Source organism: Oncorhynchus mykiss, chromosome 7 (genome assembly GCF_013265735.2).
Source record: "Oncorhynchus mykiss isolate Arlee chromosome 7, USDA_OmykA_1.1, whole genome shotgun sequence".
In the NCBI taxonomy this organism is placed as follows: Eukaryota; Metazoa; Chordata; class Actinopteri; order Salmoniformes; family Salmonidae; genus Oncorhynchus; species Oncorhynchus mykiss.
Window position 1 is genome coordinate 37,962,541 of NC_048571.1, and position 16,916 is coordinate 37,979,456.

Genomic DNA, 16,916 nt, shown 5'->3' on the forward strand with positions numbered 1-16,916 from the left:
GGTACAGTAGTATGCTACCCTCAACAACGACAGTACTGTAATCAATATTTCAAAATCAAATAGTTATTCTATACCCTATTAATATTTGAATGTTTAAAACGAATCAATGTCATATTTATTTTCTTTGAGTTGAGATATGAAATTATCTTGGACCTGATAGGCTGCACCACTCTTGAGTATTTCATGATTCAGATATTTTTTTTAAAAGTAATTTCCATGGAATGCACAACCATAGCTGAAGAAATGCACAGAGAGGCAATCCTCCAGCAATCCTCAACGCTACAACACATTGGAAGGGGGGGGGGGGGGGGGTTGTTTTTCACCCATACTGTAGTGATGACATCGCAAGCAAGGTTGAATAGGATAACGTGCATGGCAGCAGCCCCATACCATCTGTTACGTTCTACAGCATAATTTCATTGCTGTCAGATCCTGTCACTTCGCCATTACCGACATACACTACCCATATTAACCAGAGACCGAGTCGGAGCTTCACACAGGAGGTTTGAATGTTTCTTTAAAAAAGGTAAGAATGATACAGACTAGCCTATGTCTTGATTCCACTTCATTCCAATAGTTTATCACTTCATCATTTCACAGCATGTTTAATAAGAGACGTGCATTCATTTTAGAGTTCAAATGTGCATTTTGCAGTTGTGTTTCTGTAATCCTGTGTCTTGTCGTGCAAAGGGTTGCAGGTTGCTAGGGTGCTGAGACCTGTTGCTATGGGCGCATCATGCTCAAGTGCCTGTAGTATAGGCTGCTACACACTGCAGCAAACGTGTTTGACTGTTACACTGCCATTCCATAAGCATTGCTGTGTCTACTGCCAGCTAGCATGAGGACGAAAAGGCAGTTTTCCGGGAAAACTGGCAGTATTTCAATCTTCTCCATGTATCAGTGTGGATAAGGGTAAAATGTGGAGTACAGTGGCAGATCGCATCCCTGCATTGAGGTATGTTTCCCGACCCATATCACGCACCAGCCCCCACGGTGTCTTGATGTAACCGTGACTGTGTTCAGAACCCAGTGCAGCTCAGTGTAAACAAGTGTAGCGGTAGGGTCAGTATTTTCTGGTGAATCTGTTGAATCAGCCTTTGTTATAGCCTATATGCCTATTGTAAGGGTAGCCGGAGGGCTCGGTTTTTAATCCTATTTAACAGGAAACAAGCAATTCATGAAGGAAAATAAAGAGTTCTAAATATATTGGTCACCAGCATCATCTCATCTCTCGTTTCATGATGGGCACATGGACACATGTAGCCTACATGGAGGGGTTTTTACACACGTTCAAAACGGGAGCTGGCTCAAATAACGTATGCATACGCAACACATAGATAAAAAGGGATGTCCACTCACTGTTTTGCCGCACCCAAACTTGATATTTTAATGAAGCTATCTCAAAAGGAGATAAAGATATCCCAATTCCTGTGATAGTTTAATGTTTCTAGTGTTGTTGATCCGGTCATCTGCTCAGTGGACAGAAGATTCCCTGATGACACTTTCTCACTCCTCTCTCTCGCTCTCTCTGATTGAAGAGGTCAGCTACCTCAAACCCTGATCAGATCAACCTCAGGCCCTTCTGGCCTTTCAGGAGCTCTTGCACACCTGGGGATCATCACCTGAATTATAGTAGGCTACAATCCCATAGGCTACATTATGTTGTCACTCTCACAATTCAAGTTACACACTTGGGGGTGCCCAACATCTACTGGGGATGGTCAAACGTTTTTAATCAACCTACATTGATATTTCAATTATTATAGGGGAGACCTGATTTGTTATGGGGGTGCCTATGATGTAAGGCTTCCTCTATGATCCCTGAAGAAAATATCATATGCTCCACCTGCACTGCACAAATTCCACATTGTGTGTGAGTGATGACCATTGTAATGCAGGGCAGTGGGTCTACTACACCTCTAATTACAGGTAGGCTATGGGTAGTGACAGTGGTGCGGTGCAATCCACTTGGCTCCATATGGCGTGAAGGGCGGGGAAGGGAGGGAAGGTTTACAAGAAGGGCTTTCATTGCTCGTTGTCGTAAACTCCAGTCAGATCATCTGACCAACAGGGAGGGAGAGTGGTTTGGTTGGGAGGAACGGCATGGCATAGACAGCAGGTGTTTACAATGGGACAGTGTTACTGTCTGGGACGGTCTGTCTGTTACTAATCTGGGGCAGCAGGGTAGCCTAGTGGTTAGAGCGTTGGACTAGTAACCGAAAGGTTGCAAGTTCATATCCCGAGCTGACAAGGTATAAATCTGTCGTTCTGCCCCTGAACAGGCAGAACCGTCATTGAAAATAACCGTCATTGAAAGTAAGAATTTGTTCTTAACTGACTTGCCTAGTTAAATAAAGGTAAAATAAAAAAATAAAAACTGTGTGATGCTTTGCTGCAGAATGTGTACGTCAGACATGTGTGGTTGGTTATATATTGTATTAATGCCAGGACAGGGATTGGGAGAGGATCTGATCATCTCAAGTGAACACACTAATACACCACACCCAGGAAACGAAAGGTGTGGGGTTGAAGCTACAGGTCTAGGACGCAGGGAAACTGATCACCATAGGTGAACCAGTTAAAGCATTCACAACCGGTATGTTTTTTTGGGGGGGGTGTGGGGGGTCCGATACCGATTTTTGAGGGGGACAACATTTACAGATACCGATATACAGCTGGGAATTGGAAAAAGTGGCATTTTCCCAGACGGACTTCTGATCAGTCAGGTGAACTGGATAATACACTACACACAGGATATGACACGTAGTTGGTTGACGCTCTGGATCTGTCCGATGCTGAGCAATTATCTGATAGGCATGTTAAGCATCGTCTGGCATTGTGTCACATGTGAGTAAGGGCCAAAAGGACAGTTTGAAACCAAAATAAACTCAAGGCCATTCCTTTTTCACCTGTGGGAGATGAATGTTACATTTGGCATATTCTGGAATTTAGTTTACTGTACCAGTTATGATGTAATATTATGGCCCTAAATGTGTAGGATATGTTTCAAAGAATACACAGGAATTTCTCTGTCTTGTGCAGGCAGCCAGGCAGCACAATGTCACCAGGGAACATTGGTGCCGAACCAAAGTGTTCAATGTCAGCCCAGATATTTTATTTTCAGATTGTCAGCTTTCCAGCACAGTTCCAGCCACCTGGCGTGGCTTGGTTCAACTCGGTTCAGTTTGGCTCAATTCAGTAGTGTGAAAAGGTCAAGTGTTTACCTCTGAGCCAGAGTGTGCCATGTGGTGCCTCCTCGGCTGAGTGTCATGGCATCTACAGATTAGCATCATCTACTCATCACCATCAGGGCCTGGAGGAATACAATGCTGCTTTTAAATCCTTTCAGAGAGAGACAAACATCTCTCTCCTCACTAGCCCTGGCCTGTCACTGACCCTTAGAGGTGAGGTGGGGTGTGAGGTCTTACCAAGACAGGGGGCCAAGAGAAGATCAGATGGGCAGGGTGCAAAGCTCAACCAGATCTGTCTCCCTCGCTCAGATCACTGTCACATGCCAGGGTCACCGGGGTCAGGTCACCAAGCAACACAAGGCACTCATCATGTTCTACTCTTCCATGGCTTAGCCTAGCTGTTACGGGATTCTTCCTGGGAAGGAGAGGCGGACCAAAACGCAGCATGGTTATTTATAAACATCTTTAATAAAGATGATAACTTGAACATGTATAATACAAACTAAGAAACCGTGGAAAAACCAAAACAGCCCTATCTGGTGCAACAAAGACAGGAACAATCACCCACAAAACCCAACACCAAACAGGCTACCTAAATATGGTTCCCAATCAGAGACAATGACTAACACCTGCCTCTGATTGAGAACCATATCAGGCCAAACACAGAAACAGACAAACAAGACACACAACATAGAATGCCCACTCAGATCACACCCTGACCAACCAAAACATAGAAACTTACAAAGCAAACTATGGTCAGGGTGTGACACTAGCTACCTGTCTGTTGCTTTAAACAAGTTGGGACAAAAGCACCACACCTGACATCTTAGAATTTTCCCCACATCACCTGACTAGCAATTTAGACCAATAAGATAAACAATTGTGAATGCACACGAGGTGTGATACCAGGTAGGGGCGGTGATATATTCAGATTCGGCTAGGGAAGACTGCTCAGAACTATGTAATCAGTCCCGAGTCGGTTGTATAGTGTAAATCTACTTTAAGGCTAAGGAGGATTCCCAGGAGAGAAAGGGCTTGGTGTAGGCCTTGCAGGGAGACAATAGGAGGGAAAGGAGGGAGATGGTGGGATGGAGGAGAAAGAAGAGAAATATGGAGTGAAAGGAGGGAGGTATGGAGGCATTGGCCAGGAGGTGAAAGCCTCAGGGTGTCCTCATAATCGGTGGTGATCTGAGCTGGTTATACAATACAGTCGGAAATGATTCAGGCCCCTTGACTTGTTCCACATTTTGTTACATTACAGCCTTGTTCTAAAATGTATTGAATCGTCCGTCCGTCCGTCCGTCCCCCCCCCCATCAATCTACACACAATACCCCATAATGACAAAGGAAAAACAGGTTTTTATACATTTTTGCAGAGCTATTTTCAGGTCTCTCCAGAGATGTTCGATCAGGATCATGTCTGGGCTCTGGCTGGGCCCCTCAAGGGCATTCAGAGATTTGTCCTGAAGCCACTCCTGTGTTGTCTTGGTTGTTTGCTTAGGGTCGTTGTCCAGTTGGAAAGTGAACCTTCTGAGCACTCAGAAGGATCTTTCTGTACTTTGCTCTGTTAATCGTTCCCTCGATCCTGACTAGTCTCCCAGTCACTGACGCTGAAAAACATCCCCACAGTATGATGCTGCCACCTTCTTCACCGTATGGATGGTGCCAGGTTTCCTTCAGACGTGACGCTTGGCATTCAGGACAGAGTTCAATCTCTGTTTTATTTTTTTAAATGTAACTTTTTATTTAACTAGGCAAGTCAGTTAAGAACAAAATCTTATTTACAATGATGGCCTACCCCGGCCAAACCTAGATGATGCTGGGCCAATTGTGCGCCACCCTATGGGACTCCCAATCACGGCCGGATGTGATACAGCCTGGAATTGAACCCGGGACTGTAGTGACGCCTCTTGCACTGAAACATTTCAATGATGATCAATGGAAACAGGATGCACCTGAGCTCAATTTCGATTCTCATAGTAAAGGGTCTGAATAATTATGTAAATAAGGTATTTCTGTTTTAGATTTTTTTATACATTTACAAACATTTATAAAAACCTGTTTTTTCTTTATCATTATGGGGTATTGTGTGTGTGTGTACATTGATTAGGGAAAAAAACAATTGAATCAATTTTAGAAAAAAAGCTGTAACATAACACAATGTGGAAAATGTGAAGAGGTCTGAATCCTTTATGAAAGCACTGTAGATGGACAAGTGACCGTTTAGGATCCAGGAGGTTGCTGGGCCAGTTGCCCATGGGCGTTTACCTACACTCTTAGAAAAAAGCATTCCAAAAGAGAATGCTGCACGGGGCGGCAGGGTAGTGGTTAATGCGTTGGACTAGTAACCAGAAGGTTGCAAGTTCAATCCCCTGAGCTGACAAGGTACAAATCTAGCGTTCTGCCCCTGAACAGGCAGTTAACCCACTGTTCCTAGGCCGTCATTGAAAATAAGAATTTGTTCTTAACTGACTTGCCTGGTAAAAGGTAAAATAAAAACTTGTCTTCTTTTTCCAAAAGAGAACCACTGGCATGATGTCAGCTGGTCCTTTTGTGGCAGGGCTGAAATGCACAGATCTGAGGAAGGGTACCAAAAAATGTCTACGGCTTTGAAGGTCGCCAAGAACACAGTGGCCTGCATCATTCCTTTTCACACATACCAACAAATGGGCTGTGATCATTCTGCAGTGTTCCCTGCAGCGTATACTCAAACCGGTGTGATTAGAACGCTTATTTAGAACGTCCAGTTGCTATTGACGCAACAGTCAGCATTTGAGCTGGCCGCACTGTTTTCTCACAGAAACATTTAGCAAAAAACACAGTCCTTACAAAGTTATGTCCAGCATGTGATCCGTTTATTTTTGGAAACAAAATTCAGACATTCACAGAAGTAGCTACAGCATAAAACCATCATCCAAACCGGAAAATGTAGGCTACATTTGTCCTAGCTCTAACTGAGGAAAGATTGTCAAAACACAAGTAGTCATATTTTTACAACTCTCGGCTGACAGAAACTACAATATGAATTAGCTAATAGCAATTACTATTTACAATTAATCACATCATGGGTGATCTAAATAATTGAGTAAAACACTTTCTAGAAATCGAAAGTAATACGACGATTGGTAGTTTGTGTGTGCCGCCATGTTTGTTTTTTTCGCATCAACCAAAGATAACAAGAGGAGACAAGATGAGTTAGATCTGTTTATAGCATGCATGTTGAAGGGCGTGTATCATCTACGATCATTCACTTCCCTTCATTCACTTCCGTAAGTTTACCCGAAAGATAAGTGAACCATAATTCCTTCACCTCATTCTAACATCTTTGGTCTGACAGACGTTTCTGTGACACCCAGAATGCGTATAATGCCACACATAGCAGGCAAATAGCTTAGCATTAGCTCATTATAATCAGTACAAACTAAAAAAGCATTTTACACACATCATAGATGTCCAATACAATCTATGCAATAATCAGAGTGCATTATTTGTCACCAGTTCTTGAAAACGTGAATAAAACTGTAAATACGCTATGCTACATACATACATACATACATACACTACCGTTCAAAAGTTTGGGGTCACTTAGAAATGTCCTTGTTTTTTGTCCATTAAAATAACATGAAATTGATCAGAAATACAGTGTAGACATTGTTAATGAAGTAAATGAATATTGTAGCTGGAAACGGCTGATATTTAATGGAATGTCTACATAGGCGTACAGAGGCCCATTATCAGCAACCATCACTTAGCTAACACTTGTGTTAGCTAATTCAAGTTTATAATTTTAAAAGGCCGTAACATAACAACATGTGGAAAAAGTCAAGGGGTCTGAATTCTTCCCGAATGCACTGTATATCCCGTGTTTTTATGTCAAACGGTTTTGTTATATTTCAGTGTTCTGTGATGTATACAAAGTGTAATATTTGGATGCAAAAAAAACATTGAATACATTTCTACTCTATATCTGACCTGGTACAGGTGTCTTATTTTTTAAGCACATAATCATGTGTGTGAGGTGTACTTTTGTTTCAAAGTATATTTGTTTAAGACCCAAGAAACACTCTGCGTGACCCTGATTTAGCCCCCTGCCATAAAAGTAACCTACTGTCCATACCAAACACAATCTATCATACTAATTTGAGTGTCACGGATTTACATTTACTATGTTACGTCTATCATACTAAATGGATTGGCATGGATTTTTGTCAAATATAATATGTTTTGCTCTGAGACCAGACTGCATTGGTTAGACTCAGCTACGCATGCTGCCCACAACCCGCAGCCCCCTATCCCAGTAACCATCAGCCCGGCCTTCTCCTTTCCTGTCTCAGGATGCGACGGACAGCGTGACGTCCCACTAACACAGTGAGACCAATGAAACGGTCCCTGTCCTAACTTCCTTGCTGACTGTAATGTGTTTACGGCCTGAGGCGATTACAAGGAAGCAGCTTGCAGAGTGGAGCGAGTGGGGAAGGCCGGGGGGCAGCTGCTGTTTCCTATACTACTACGCTGCAGCAGGCAGCATTAGCAGCAACAATCACAGCCTGCCTGGGGTAGAAAGGGAGATAGGCAGGATGCCATTGTGGAGAAGTGGCTCCCGGGCCAGGCAGCAAGGCTCAGAAAAAGCTAATGGACCACCCAGACCCAAGGCCAGGTAGGCTTATACTTGGCCCTTATAGGCCCTAACCTCAACTCAACTCTGGGTTTATGGGACTGTGCAGCTGGATTATGTAAATTAACTCTCTTCACTCCTTACTGGACATGTAATTGACTGAGATACAGTGTTGTCATATAGAACGTCATTCTGAATTAATGGATTACTTCTACCAATGCTCTTATTTTTACTTGGAAGCACAATACATGGTGTGCTGGGTATAGACAAACAGTTCTGAGTACTAATTGATTGATAATGAGCTATGTTGTCAATTTACAACCGATCAGAGTACTAACCAGATCACTTTCTTTCCTTTCTTCTGAACCTTTCTTTCCTTTCTTCTTCCCTCCCATGTACTGTGGTGATCACCCGTTGAAAGAAAGTCTCTATCCCAGGTCTCTGCATTCGTCTGGGTACCGTTTTTAAATATTTTTTTTTACATTTGGGAGATGACAGGAGTGGAATGTTATAGCTGAATAGAGACTCCAACCAGGCTAGGTCTGCATGACTTAACTGTTGAATTCTCTAGTACATAAGAGGATTCCAAAGAAATTCAGCTGTTAGGATTAAGAATGTGGCCTAGTAGTCTCTAGTCTGTCAGTGATGAGACGACCGAGTAGATTACTTAATTACTTGACTTGGTAGCCATTGGGTTACTCTGGGTTGTGATAGTATTAACTAGGCTTAAAGTCCATGTTGCAGATCATGGACCTTATCAGATATGTATGTAGTTGGTGCTATACATTATCAAATTCACATGGGTTCTAACTTGAACAATTATTTGTTAGTTTACGATGGAACAATTTATTTTCTGCACATATAAAAACCATGAAGACTGCCGGAAAGCCCCGAACGCAGGATCGTCATTTTCTATGACTCACACAGTACAGGAATATATTGCCTGTAGCCTTATGTACATGGTAAACTGTAAATGACACTTCACTTTTTTGTATAGATTTTGTTGTGTTTTTGTATGGATTGTTCTACAATATTCACAACATATTGCTACAATTACAGCCTTTATAGAAAGTTAATTCTCTCCACTGTTTTAGCTTGCGGCTATCACTGTCTAACTGGCTAGGTTAAGGATAGTTACTAGTCCATACCAGTGACAAACTTAGCGATGCTATCAACATGTGGCAGTACACGAACAAAATCTATCTCACTTACAGTGTATTGCAAGAAATAGCCACAAATTCATTCAGAAATGGAGGAAGAGGATAGTTAGCTCTAGCAAGCTAATGTTATCTGCTGCCTCTTCAACAAGAAGATCCAAAAATAAACTTTCCCATGGATCAAAATTCACAATCAAACCCCTCCAAAGAAAGCCGATCAGGGATTGGCGATCAGATCCATAGCCAAAGCGTCGCATTTCAGTTTAGCCTCCACTCGGCAGGCCATTCAGCAAACTCCCCCAGAGCCACAGAGCAACCGAATTACCGCCACACGCAGTCCCCACAAACACCTTGAAAATGACTCTTTCCCATAGGCTTGTGTTATCTATGACAACATCAGCAGTTAGCTACCAACAGCTGGCAGACATGTTTACATTTGGTTAGTTTTATCTGTGTTATTTAGATGGAAGACGTGAGCTAAATGCGGTAGCTCTATACCTAACTAACATTAGCATAGAGGTAGCAAGCTCGCTACCGATCTCTTTCACTTAGCAGGTTCACTGAAATCTCATGGGAATATTCCTGTGGTTGTAAACATTGTGTGGGACTTCCTACGGACAGTTCTGCTCTGAGCTGATTGTATTTATTTTCAAATGCTTCAAGACTGGTTTTCTGACAACAACAAAAAACAAAGCCTAATAATAGCCTTTTTCATACCTTTCAAGAAACTACTCTAATGGGTGACCTGATTATGAAAGCATATGTAATATGCTACTTGCGTCACCACTTTCCCGCTTCCATACAATAGGCTGTAAGGTTCAATAAATGTTGAATCAAAATGTAAGCATATCAGCCTCAAATCAGCCTGATCTGCTTATACTGATGATACCCTTGACTTTCTGCTTATACTGCTGTAAGCATTTATCTGATATCAATATTGAAGATAATGTCAAGCTTACATTTGACATACAATGAGGAGAATTTTGATATCAAGCTAGTCTGTTGTTGTTAGTCTCAAAACAACACGATTTCTCCCCCCCCCCCCTTTCACCTGATGTAGCCTGTCTGTTCTGTTGACATCATCTCCTGAAAAAATAGTGTTGTCGGGAGGGGAGAAAGTGATAGAGGGAGAGAGAGTGAAAGAGAGTAGATGAGATAGGGAGGATGAGGTTCATTAGCAGATAATGCTGGCAGGCCTGTTCACCTGGCTTTCTCAACCATGTCACCTTACACAGGTATGGAGACTATTAATAACCAGGTATTTATCTTCAGGGAATGACGATGTCACTACAGCTATCTTCCTCATGTTGATTTATTGGATTGAGTTTTGTGAATACGCAATTACATGACATTTACATGACATTTACATTTTAGTCTTAGCAGTTTGCTATATCTGCTACAGCAAACCAATTTATGGTCTGTGTGAATGTGGATGGTAAAAAGGAATGATTCGATTTGTATGTATAAATTTAGTGGCAGTTCAAGGGCTACTAGTGTCTGATCTTGGTAGGTCTAATCAGGGTGGGGAATTCAATTTTTGGTCCAACAGTTGCAACCAAATGTTTTTCAGAAAATAAATAAAGAATGAAGATAAATCACAGAAAACAAGGTACCCCATCCTGCTTTCACCACTCTAGCATTGAGGTTCTCTCTTCCAGAGCTGACACTCTCTCTCTCACACACACACATACACACACACACACACGTATGCTTTTTAATGCTCTCAAATGCTCTGGGGAACCACCCACCAATGTGGCTGGTAAGAATATATATTATACGAGCCAATGCCAAAATCTACCAGCATTTCCCACCTTGGGCCTAATTATCTTGTGAAATGTCAACGTTTCTGTTATCAATAACCTATCAGCTTTGGTGCACTGACATTGTCTTAGTTGGAGTTGATTTGTGATGAGGGTTTGTTTTGGACTTCGACTGGCGGGAGCTGCAATGTGTGTTTCTGTGAAAGTTGTGTGTGTGCTTTGTGGGCGGGAGTGTTGCTAATCCCCTTTGGCTCTGGATGTGTAGCAGTATAGGAGCCAGGACTACAGGGTTAGGGTGTGTCCCCAGAGGGAGGGGACAGCTAGCTAGGTGTTGATGACTGATGTGGCGTGGAGGCGTAGCCACCATCGCTAACACATTCCTCTTTCAGTCACCCCACATACCTCTAACTCTACATGCACTTGGCCAGCAAAAGCCCTGGAGCATTGACCAATTTTTGATTTGAGCGGAAACTGAAGATGGATTGCTATCCTATTCGAAGACTGGTAAAAGCCAGTTGATTCTGCTGTTGGAGACATTTGTTGAGTGGGAGGACATGGGAGGCAGAAAGGAAGTAGTGAGCAGGCTCGCTCCTATGTCCAACTCTTCCAGGCAGTTTCTACGTCACACGCCGCTAAACAGACTCAGGCTCCGACTGACCCACAGCCCCCTCAGTAGTTTGCGATCCAAATCAAGCTCCCAAGCTACCAACAGGTATGTATGCTTCTGGAGCTGCTGCCTGCTCAGTTATGGTAGAATTTTAGCTTGAGATCACAGGCTTTACTCAGACTTTGAGTAAATTATGATGTCAATTCTTGAGTAATGGGGCACTTTTACATACTATATGCCCACTCCATGGCACAGTACTGTCTCACTATCAACACAGGTTTCAATTAATCAACAGTAGTTTCCTTAAGGTTGTCTGACTGACTTTGGAAGCAAAATGTGTTTGTTGCTGATGATGTTTGTTAGCCTATTTTGTCTGTAGGACTTAGTTCTGTGGGGCATCATGTGCTGTGCGAGTTCCACAGGTTGTGGCAGGTTCAGCCTATTTTAGGAGGGGACAGATGGAGAAGGAATGGGCTGTGTGTGTACTGCAGATGTTCTGTGGTAAGAGCAGGCCTGATTCTGTTCATATGATTTTGTGTGGAAGGTTATCTGAGCATTAATAGTCAGGCTTACAAAGTTGTGAGGGAAAATACCAGATACACTTTTTTAATAAAAATGATTTGTTCTCTGTTGTGATTTGAGGAACTTAACCTTTCTATTGTATGCCAGAGAAATAGTGTAGAATGCAAAAAAAAGAAGAAGAAGAATGATGGAATCAGAAATTGTCCACAAAATGAAAATTTGTATTTTTTATCCATTCGTTTTGGGTCTTTCTTTGGGACAACTTGCGAAATATCCTGTTGTAAGAACGGTGAGCCTGTTCTTGGATATCAAGGGATTATCTGTTTATTTCAAAATGATTCTAAGAAGCTTTTTAAAGGGTCACAGAAACTGGCAACACCAGTCAATCCTCCCCTGTGTACTGGGCCGGGTTAATGCAGGGGCTTACCGGGGCTGAAAAGCCTTGGAACAGGCCTGTGGAGGGACCCAAGAGGCAGCAAGAAAATAATAAAATAATAATAATAATCATTAAAAATGGGTGATTGTCATCAATGCAAAGGGTGGCTACCTTGAAGAATTTTCAATAAACAAATCCAAATGTTTTTTTATCACACTTTTTTTGGTTATTGCACGATTCCATATGTGTTATTTCATAGTTTTGACATCTTCACTATTATTCTAAAAGGTCAAAAATAGTATAAATCAATAAAAACCCTGGAATGAGTAGGTATGTCCAATTTTTTACTGCAACTGTCAATCACAGGAATATTCAGGAGCACTCTCTCAATGAATGTAGACAGCCTGCTCCTGATGCTGTAGAGAGGAGGTAGGGGGCACAAGTGGGTAACTGGGGGGGGTAACTGATTTAATAAATAAGATAAAAACAGCATAATAATTTGACTGGTCAATTGTGTGAGTCAGGGGCTGGGTCAAAAAGTCCCCAAAAATATTTACATAATTTTTATAGTTATATATATTTATCTCAATGTTCAAAATACACCAAAGACCAACATTTAGCCGCAGAGGATCAATAGTTGCAAAAAAAAATATGATTGTGGATTAAATGTTATCAATAGCGCATACAGGTAACTGAATATAACTGAAAATAAAGGAAACCAACTATAAGACTGATATATTTTATTGTCTAGGCTTTAATTATGTCAACCATGCTTAGAACACTATGCAACTCTTGTATCTGTATCTGGAATTCATATCGATACACATTAATGCCATCACAATCAGTGGATGAATTGATCTAAATGAGAGAAAAGCTTGGTTGGAAAGAGCGCCACAGCGACATCTAGGGGTCTCACACAGTATCACGCCTGCGGGACTATTCTTGAGAACAATGGAAATCTGAGTCTTTGTGTCCAGTCCACGCTCTCTCTTCTACTTCCTTCCCTCCCTCCATGCATCCCTCCTCCAGTTTTTTATCTCTCCATCTCTCTGGAATCTGGATCCTCCCTGTCTCTCTCTCACATTTTATTTTCCTCTCTCTGTTTATCTTCTGATATGTTATTATTGTTTCTTCCCGTCTATCTGGTTGTCAGGAGCCCCAGTCCCTCCGAGATGAACGGTAAGCCTTGGGCCAGGCCAAGCTACCAGGACCAAGCTGCAGCTGAACACACACAGGACAAATGTACAGCGTCCCACCAGGAACCACAACAACAGCACCCTGACAAACTGTGCCTGGACTCCTTCTGGAGTGAGGTGGAGACCATACGCAGCCAAGATAGCGGTTACATTGACCTTGACACTGACAGCGCCAGTCGAGACTCCAGACACTCTGAAGGTAAGCACAGAGACACAGGACTAGTGTCAGTCAGTCAATTAATGACCTCCATAGGCCTATTGTTATGATGTGAACAATGAAAATTGGTTGTTATATGGTTGCCTGTTGTTTTTGTAGCGAGTTGTGTTCTGTTGAACCATGTGTGTCTGCTATACATGGAGCGACAATATTATGTGCAATACTGCAATGTACTCTCCCTCTAAAAAATACAGTTTAATCATTCCTCAGACGGTACATGTGTTATGCATGGAGCTGCAAGTTGTAGTATAATATGGACAGTCACATAAGCATGCATGCAAGCACGTATGCACACACAGATGCAGACAGGCAAGCACACACGCGTACAGAAGCATGCCGTATGTATAGTCTCTGTCATGAAGCTGTTATGTGTTTCAGAGGGAGAGCAAGAGGAGCAGTGGCTCCAGGATGCAGGTCTGTCCACTCTGATAAGACAGCAGCAGCAGAGACCAGACAGAGACAGAGACCGGGAACAGGACAGGGAAGACCAGGATGTTGACCAGGCCATCCTACTGTCCACTCTGACCCGTACGCAGGCCGCAGCCGTCCAGAGGAGGCTCGATTCCTACACCCTGTCCCTGAGGAAGAGGAGCAAACCCCCGCCGCGCGACGTCAGGGACGTCTTTAGCTCATCACCCTCCTCCATTGCTCAGGTCAGACTGACGACTTACTTTCACACTGATATGGTACAGCCTGGAGGCTGTGTGACTATGTGACACATTTTTTTTTGGGGGGGGGGGGGGTACTGGCTCTGTTCAATCAAGGTGCATTTAAACCGCAGCTTTTCTGTTTCCTGTGATAACATGTTTCTGTTTCCTGTGATAACATGATGGATTTCCTGTACAAGCAGCTGAAACAAAACAAATACACACATAAAATTGGATGTATTCTTTCAAATCAAATCGTATTTGTCGAATACAACATGTGAATTGCTTACTTACAAGCCCGTAACCAATGATGCAGTTTAAAGAAAAATAAGTGTTAAGCAAAAAAAGAAATAAAATGTAAACAACAAATAGTTAAAGAACAGCAGTAAAATAACAGTAGCGAGGCTATCTACAGGGGGGTACCGGTACAGAGTCAATGTGCGGGGGCACCGGTTAGTTGAGGTAATTGAGGTAATATGTACATGTAGGTAGAGTTAAAGTGAATATGCATAGATAATACTCAGAGAGTAGCATCAGCGTAAAAGAAGGGGTTGGGGGGGGGGGGGGACATGCAAATCTAGTCTGGGTAGCCATTTGATTAGCTGTTCAGGAGTCTTATGGCTTGGGGGTAGAAGCTGTTAAATTAACAAGCCTTTTGGATCTAGACTTCGGTACCACCGTGCGGAAGCAGAGAGAACAGTCTATGACTTGGATGGCTGGAGCCTTTGAACATTTTTAGGGCCTTCCTCTGACACCACCTGGTATAAAGGTCCTGGATGGCAGGAAGCTTGGCCCCAGTGATGTACAGGGCCGTATGCATTACCCTCTTTAAATGCCTTGCAGTCGGAAGCCGAGCAGTTGCCATACCAGGCAGTGATGCAACCCAGTCAGGATGCTCTCGATGGTGCAACTGTAGAACAGTCTCCTGAGAGGGAATAGGTTTTGTCGTGCCCTCTTCATGACTGTCCTGGTGTGCTTGGACCAGAGGTGGGACCAAGTCATTGTTTTACAAGTCACAAGTAATTCTCAAGTCTTAGCACTCAAGTCCCAAGTCAAGTCCCAAGTCAAGACAGGCAAGTCCGAGTCAAGTCCATCAAGTCAAGACTCAAGTCCTAAACTTTGAGTTTCGAGTCCTAAACAAGTCATAATGTGCTCTTCACCAAATGTAATACCATTTCATATGTTTAACAAGAGTAATAGTTAGTATATTACATTTACGCAAATCATGTATGCTTTTAAAAATATCTATATATTTATTACTTTCCAAATAAACGTTATATTTCCATGGAAATACATGGGTAGCCATCAGAAAGACCCCCCCCCCTGTGACATCGGGAGAGGCGTGGTAGGCTGGGTCGGGTCGTGTGGGGTGGTTGCATAGAAGTACATCACCTACAACAGCCTTTGCCGTGTAGAATAGAGAATGGAGTACAGATCTATATATTGCATTTCTATCTGGAAAACTGTATCTGCATGTGGTGCCTCAGATGAAATAAGCCGACGTTCTTCATTCATTATCAATGGAGAAAACTGAGGAGGACAGCAGAGAGGGGAATGGTGGGATTTGTGTGAAGCATAAACACAGAGGTTCAAGCACTCGCCGTAATCAGCAGGTTAGGAAGAGTACACAACCATTCTAGGAGGCACTCTGCCACAAATGTGCTCATTTGATCTTTTCCAGCTCCAAACAGCGTGGTGGCGAGTCAATCTGCAAGTCTAATCTAGGCAAGCAGTGAGGAGCACACATAACAATACAGGCTCCAGACATCACAAGCCAGCAAAAAGAAACTCATGAAACAAGTTACACACACACAACCTTGTGTGATGGATAGCTATCGGCTATATTAGCCACGACTTATCGTTCTTTGTGCAACTTCAAATGTCGAACAAAGTTGGAAATTGTTGCGCCTCCATCTGTAATTTTCTTCCTGCATGTCCTGCATGAGTTCACCCACCGATGTTCCTCTGCACTGCCACGCACAATTTGATTGGCTGCTGTCCGATTCAAACTATAATCAGTTAAATGAAGAGTTGATGCACTGCACACTTTTTTTAATAGCATCATTTTTAATATTTAGGCATGGGGAGGGTATCAAGTCAGGTCTAGTCATAAGGCTCAAGTCCATGTCAAGTCACGAGTCATTGGTGTTAAAGTCAAAGTCGAGTTGCAAGACATTATATTTGTGACTCGAATCCAAGTCATGTGACTCGAGTCCACACCTCTGGCTTGGACCATGTTAGTTTGTTGGTGATGTGGACGCCAAGGACCTTGAAGCTCTCAACCTGCTCCACTACAGCTCCGTCGATGAGAATGGGGGCATGCTCGGTCCTCCTTTTCCTGTAGTCCACAATCATCTCCTTTGTCTTGGTCACATTGAGGGAGAGGTTGTTGTCCTTGCACCACATGGTCAGGTCTCTGACCTCTTCCCTATAGGCTGTCGCGTTGTTGTCGGTGATCAGGCCTACCACTGTTGTGTCGTCTGAAAACTTAATGATGGTGTTGGCGTCGTGCCTGGCCATGCAGTCATGGCTGAACAGGGAGTACAGGAGTGGGCTGAGCACGCACCCCTGAGAGGCCCTCTTGTTGAGGATCAGCGTGGCAGATGTGTTGTTACCTACCCTTACCAC

The 16,916-nt window shown here is 42.9% G+C and overlaps 1 protein-coding gene across 3 annotated transcripts in view; it reads left to right on the top strand.

The window, feature by feature from the left end:
* The first annotated feature begins 347 nt into the window (after positions 1-347).
* The window catches only part of LOC110527703 (rho GTPase-activating protein 40), a 36,751-nt gene continuing 20,182 nt past the window's right edge, over positions 348-16,916 (top strand). Inside the window, exons 1-3 of one of the 3 annotated variants that reach the window (XM_036983194.1) lie at positions 348-526; positions 13,382-13,623; positions 14,020-14,294. In XM_036983194.1, the coding sequence (XP_036839089.1) occupies positions 13,401-13,623; positions 14,020-14,294 (498 nt within the window). In that variant the 5' untranslated portion in view covers positions 348-526; positions 13,382-13,400. Of the gene's footprint in view, positions 527-7,601; positions 7,849-11,068; positions 11,436-13,381; positions 13,624-14,019; positions 14,295-16,916 lie in introns of those variants that run through there. The other 2 variants (XM_036983192.1, XM_036983193.1) reach the window with 2 other exon arrangements.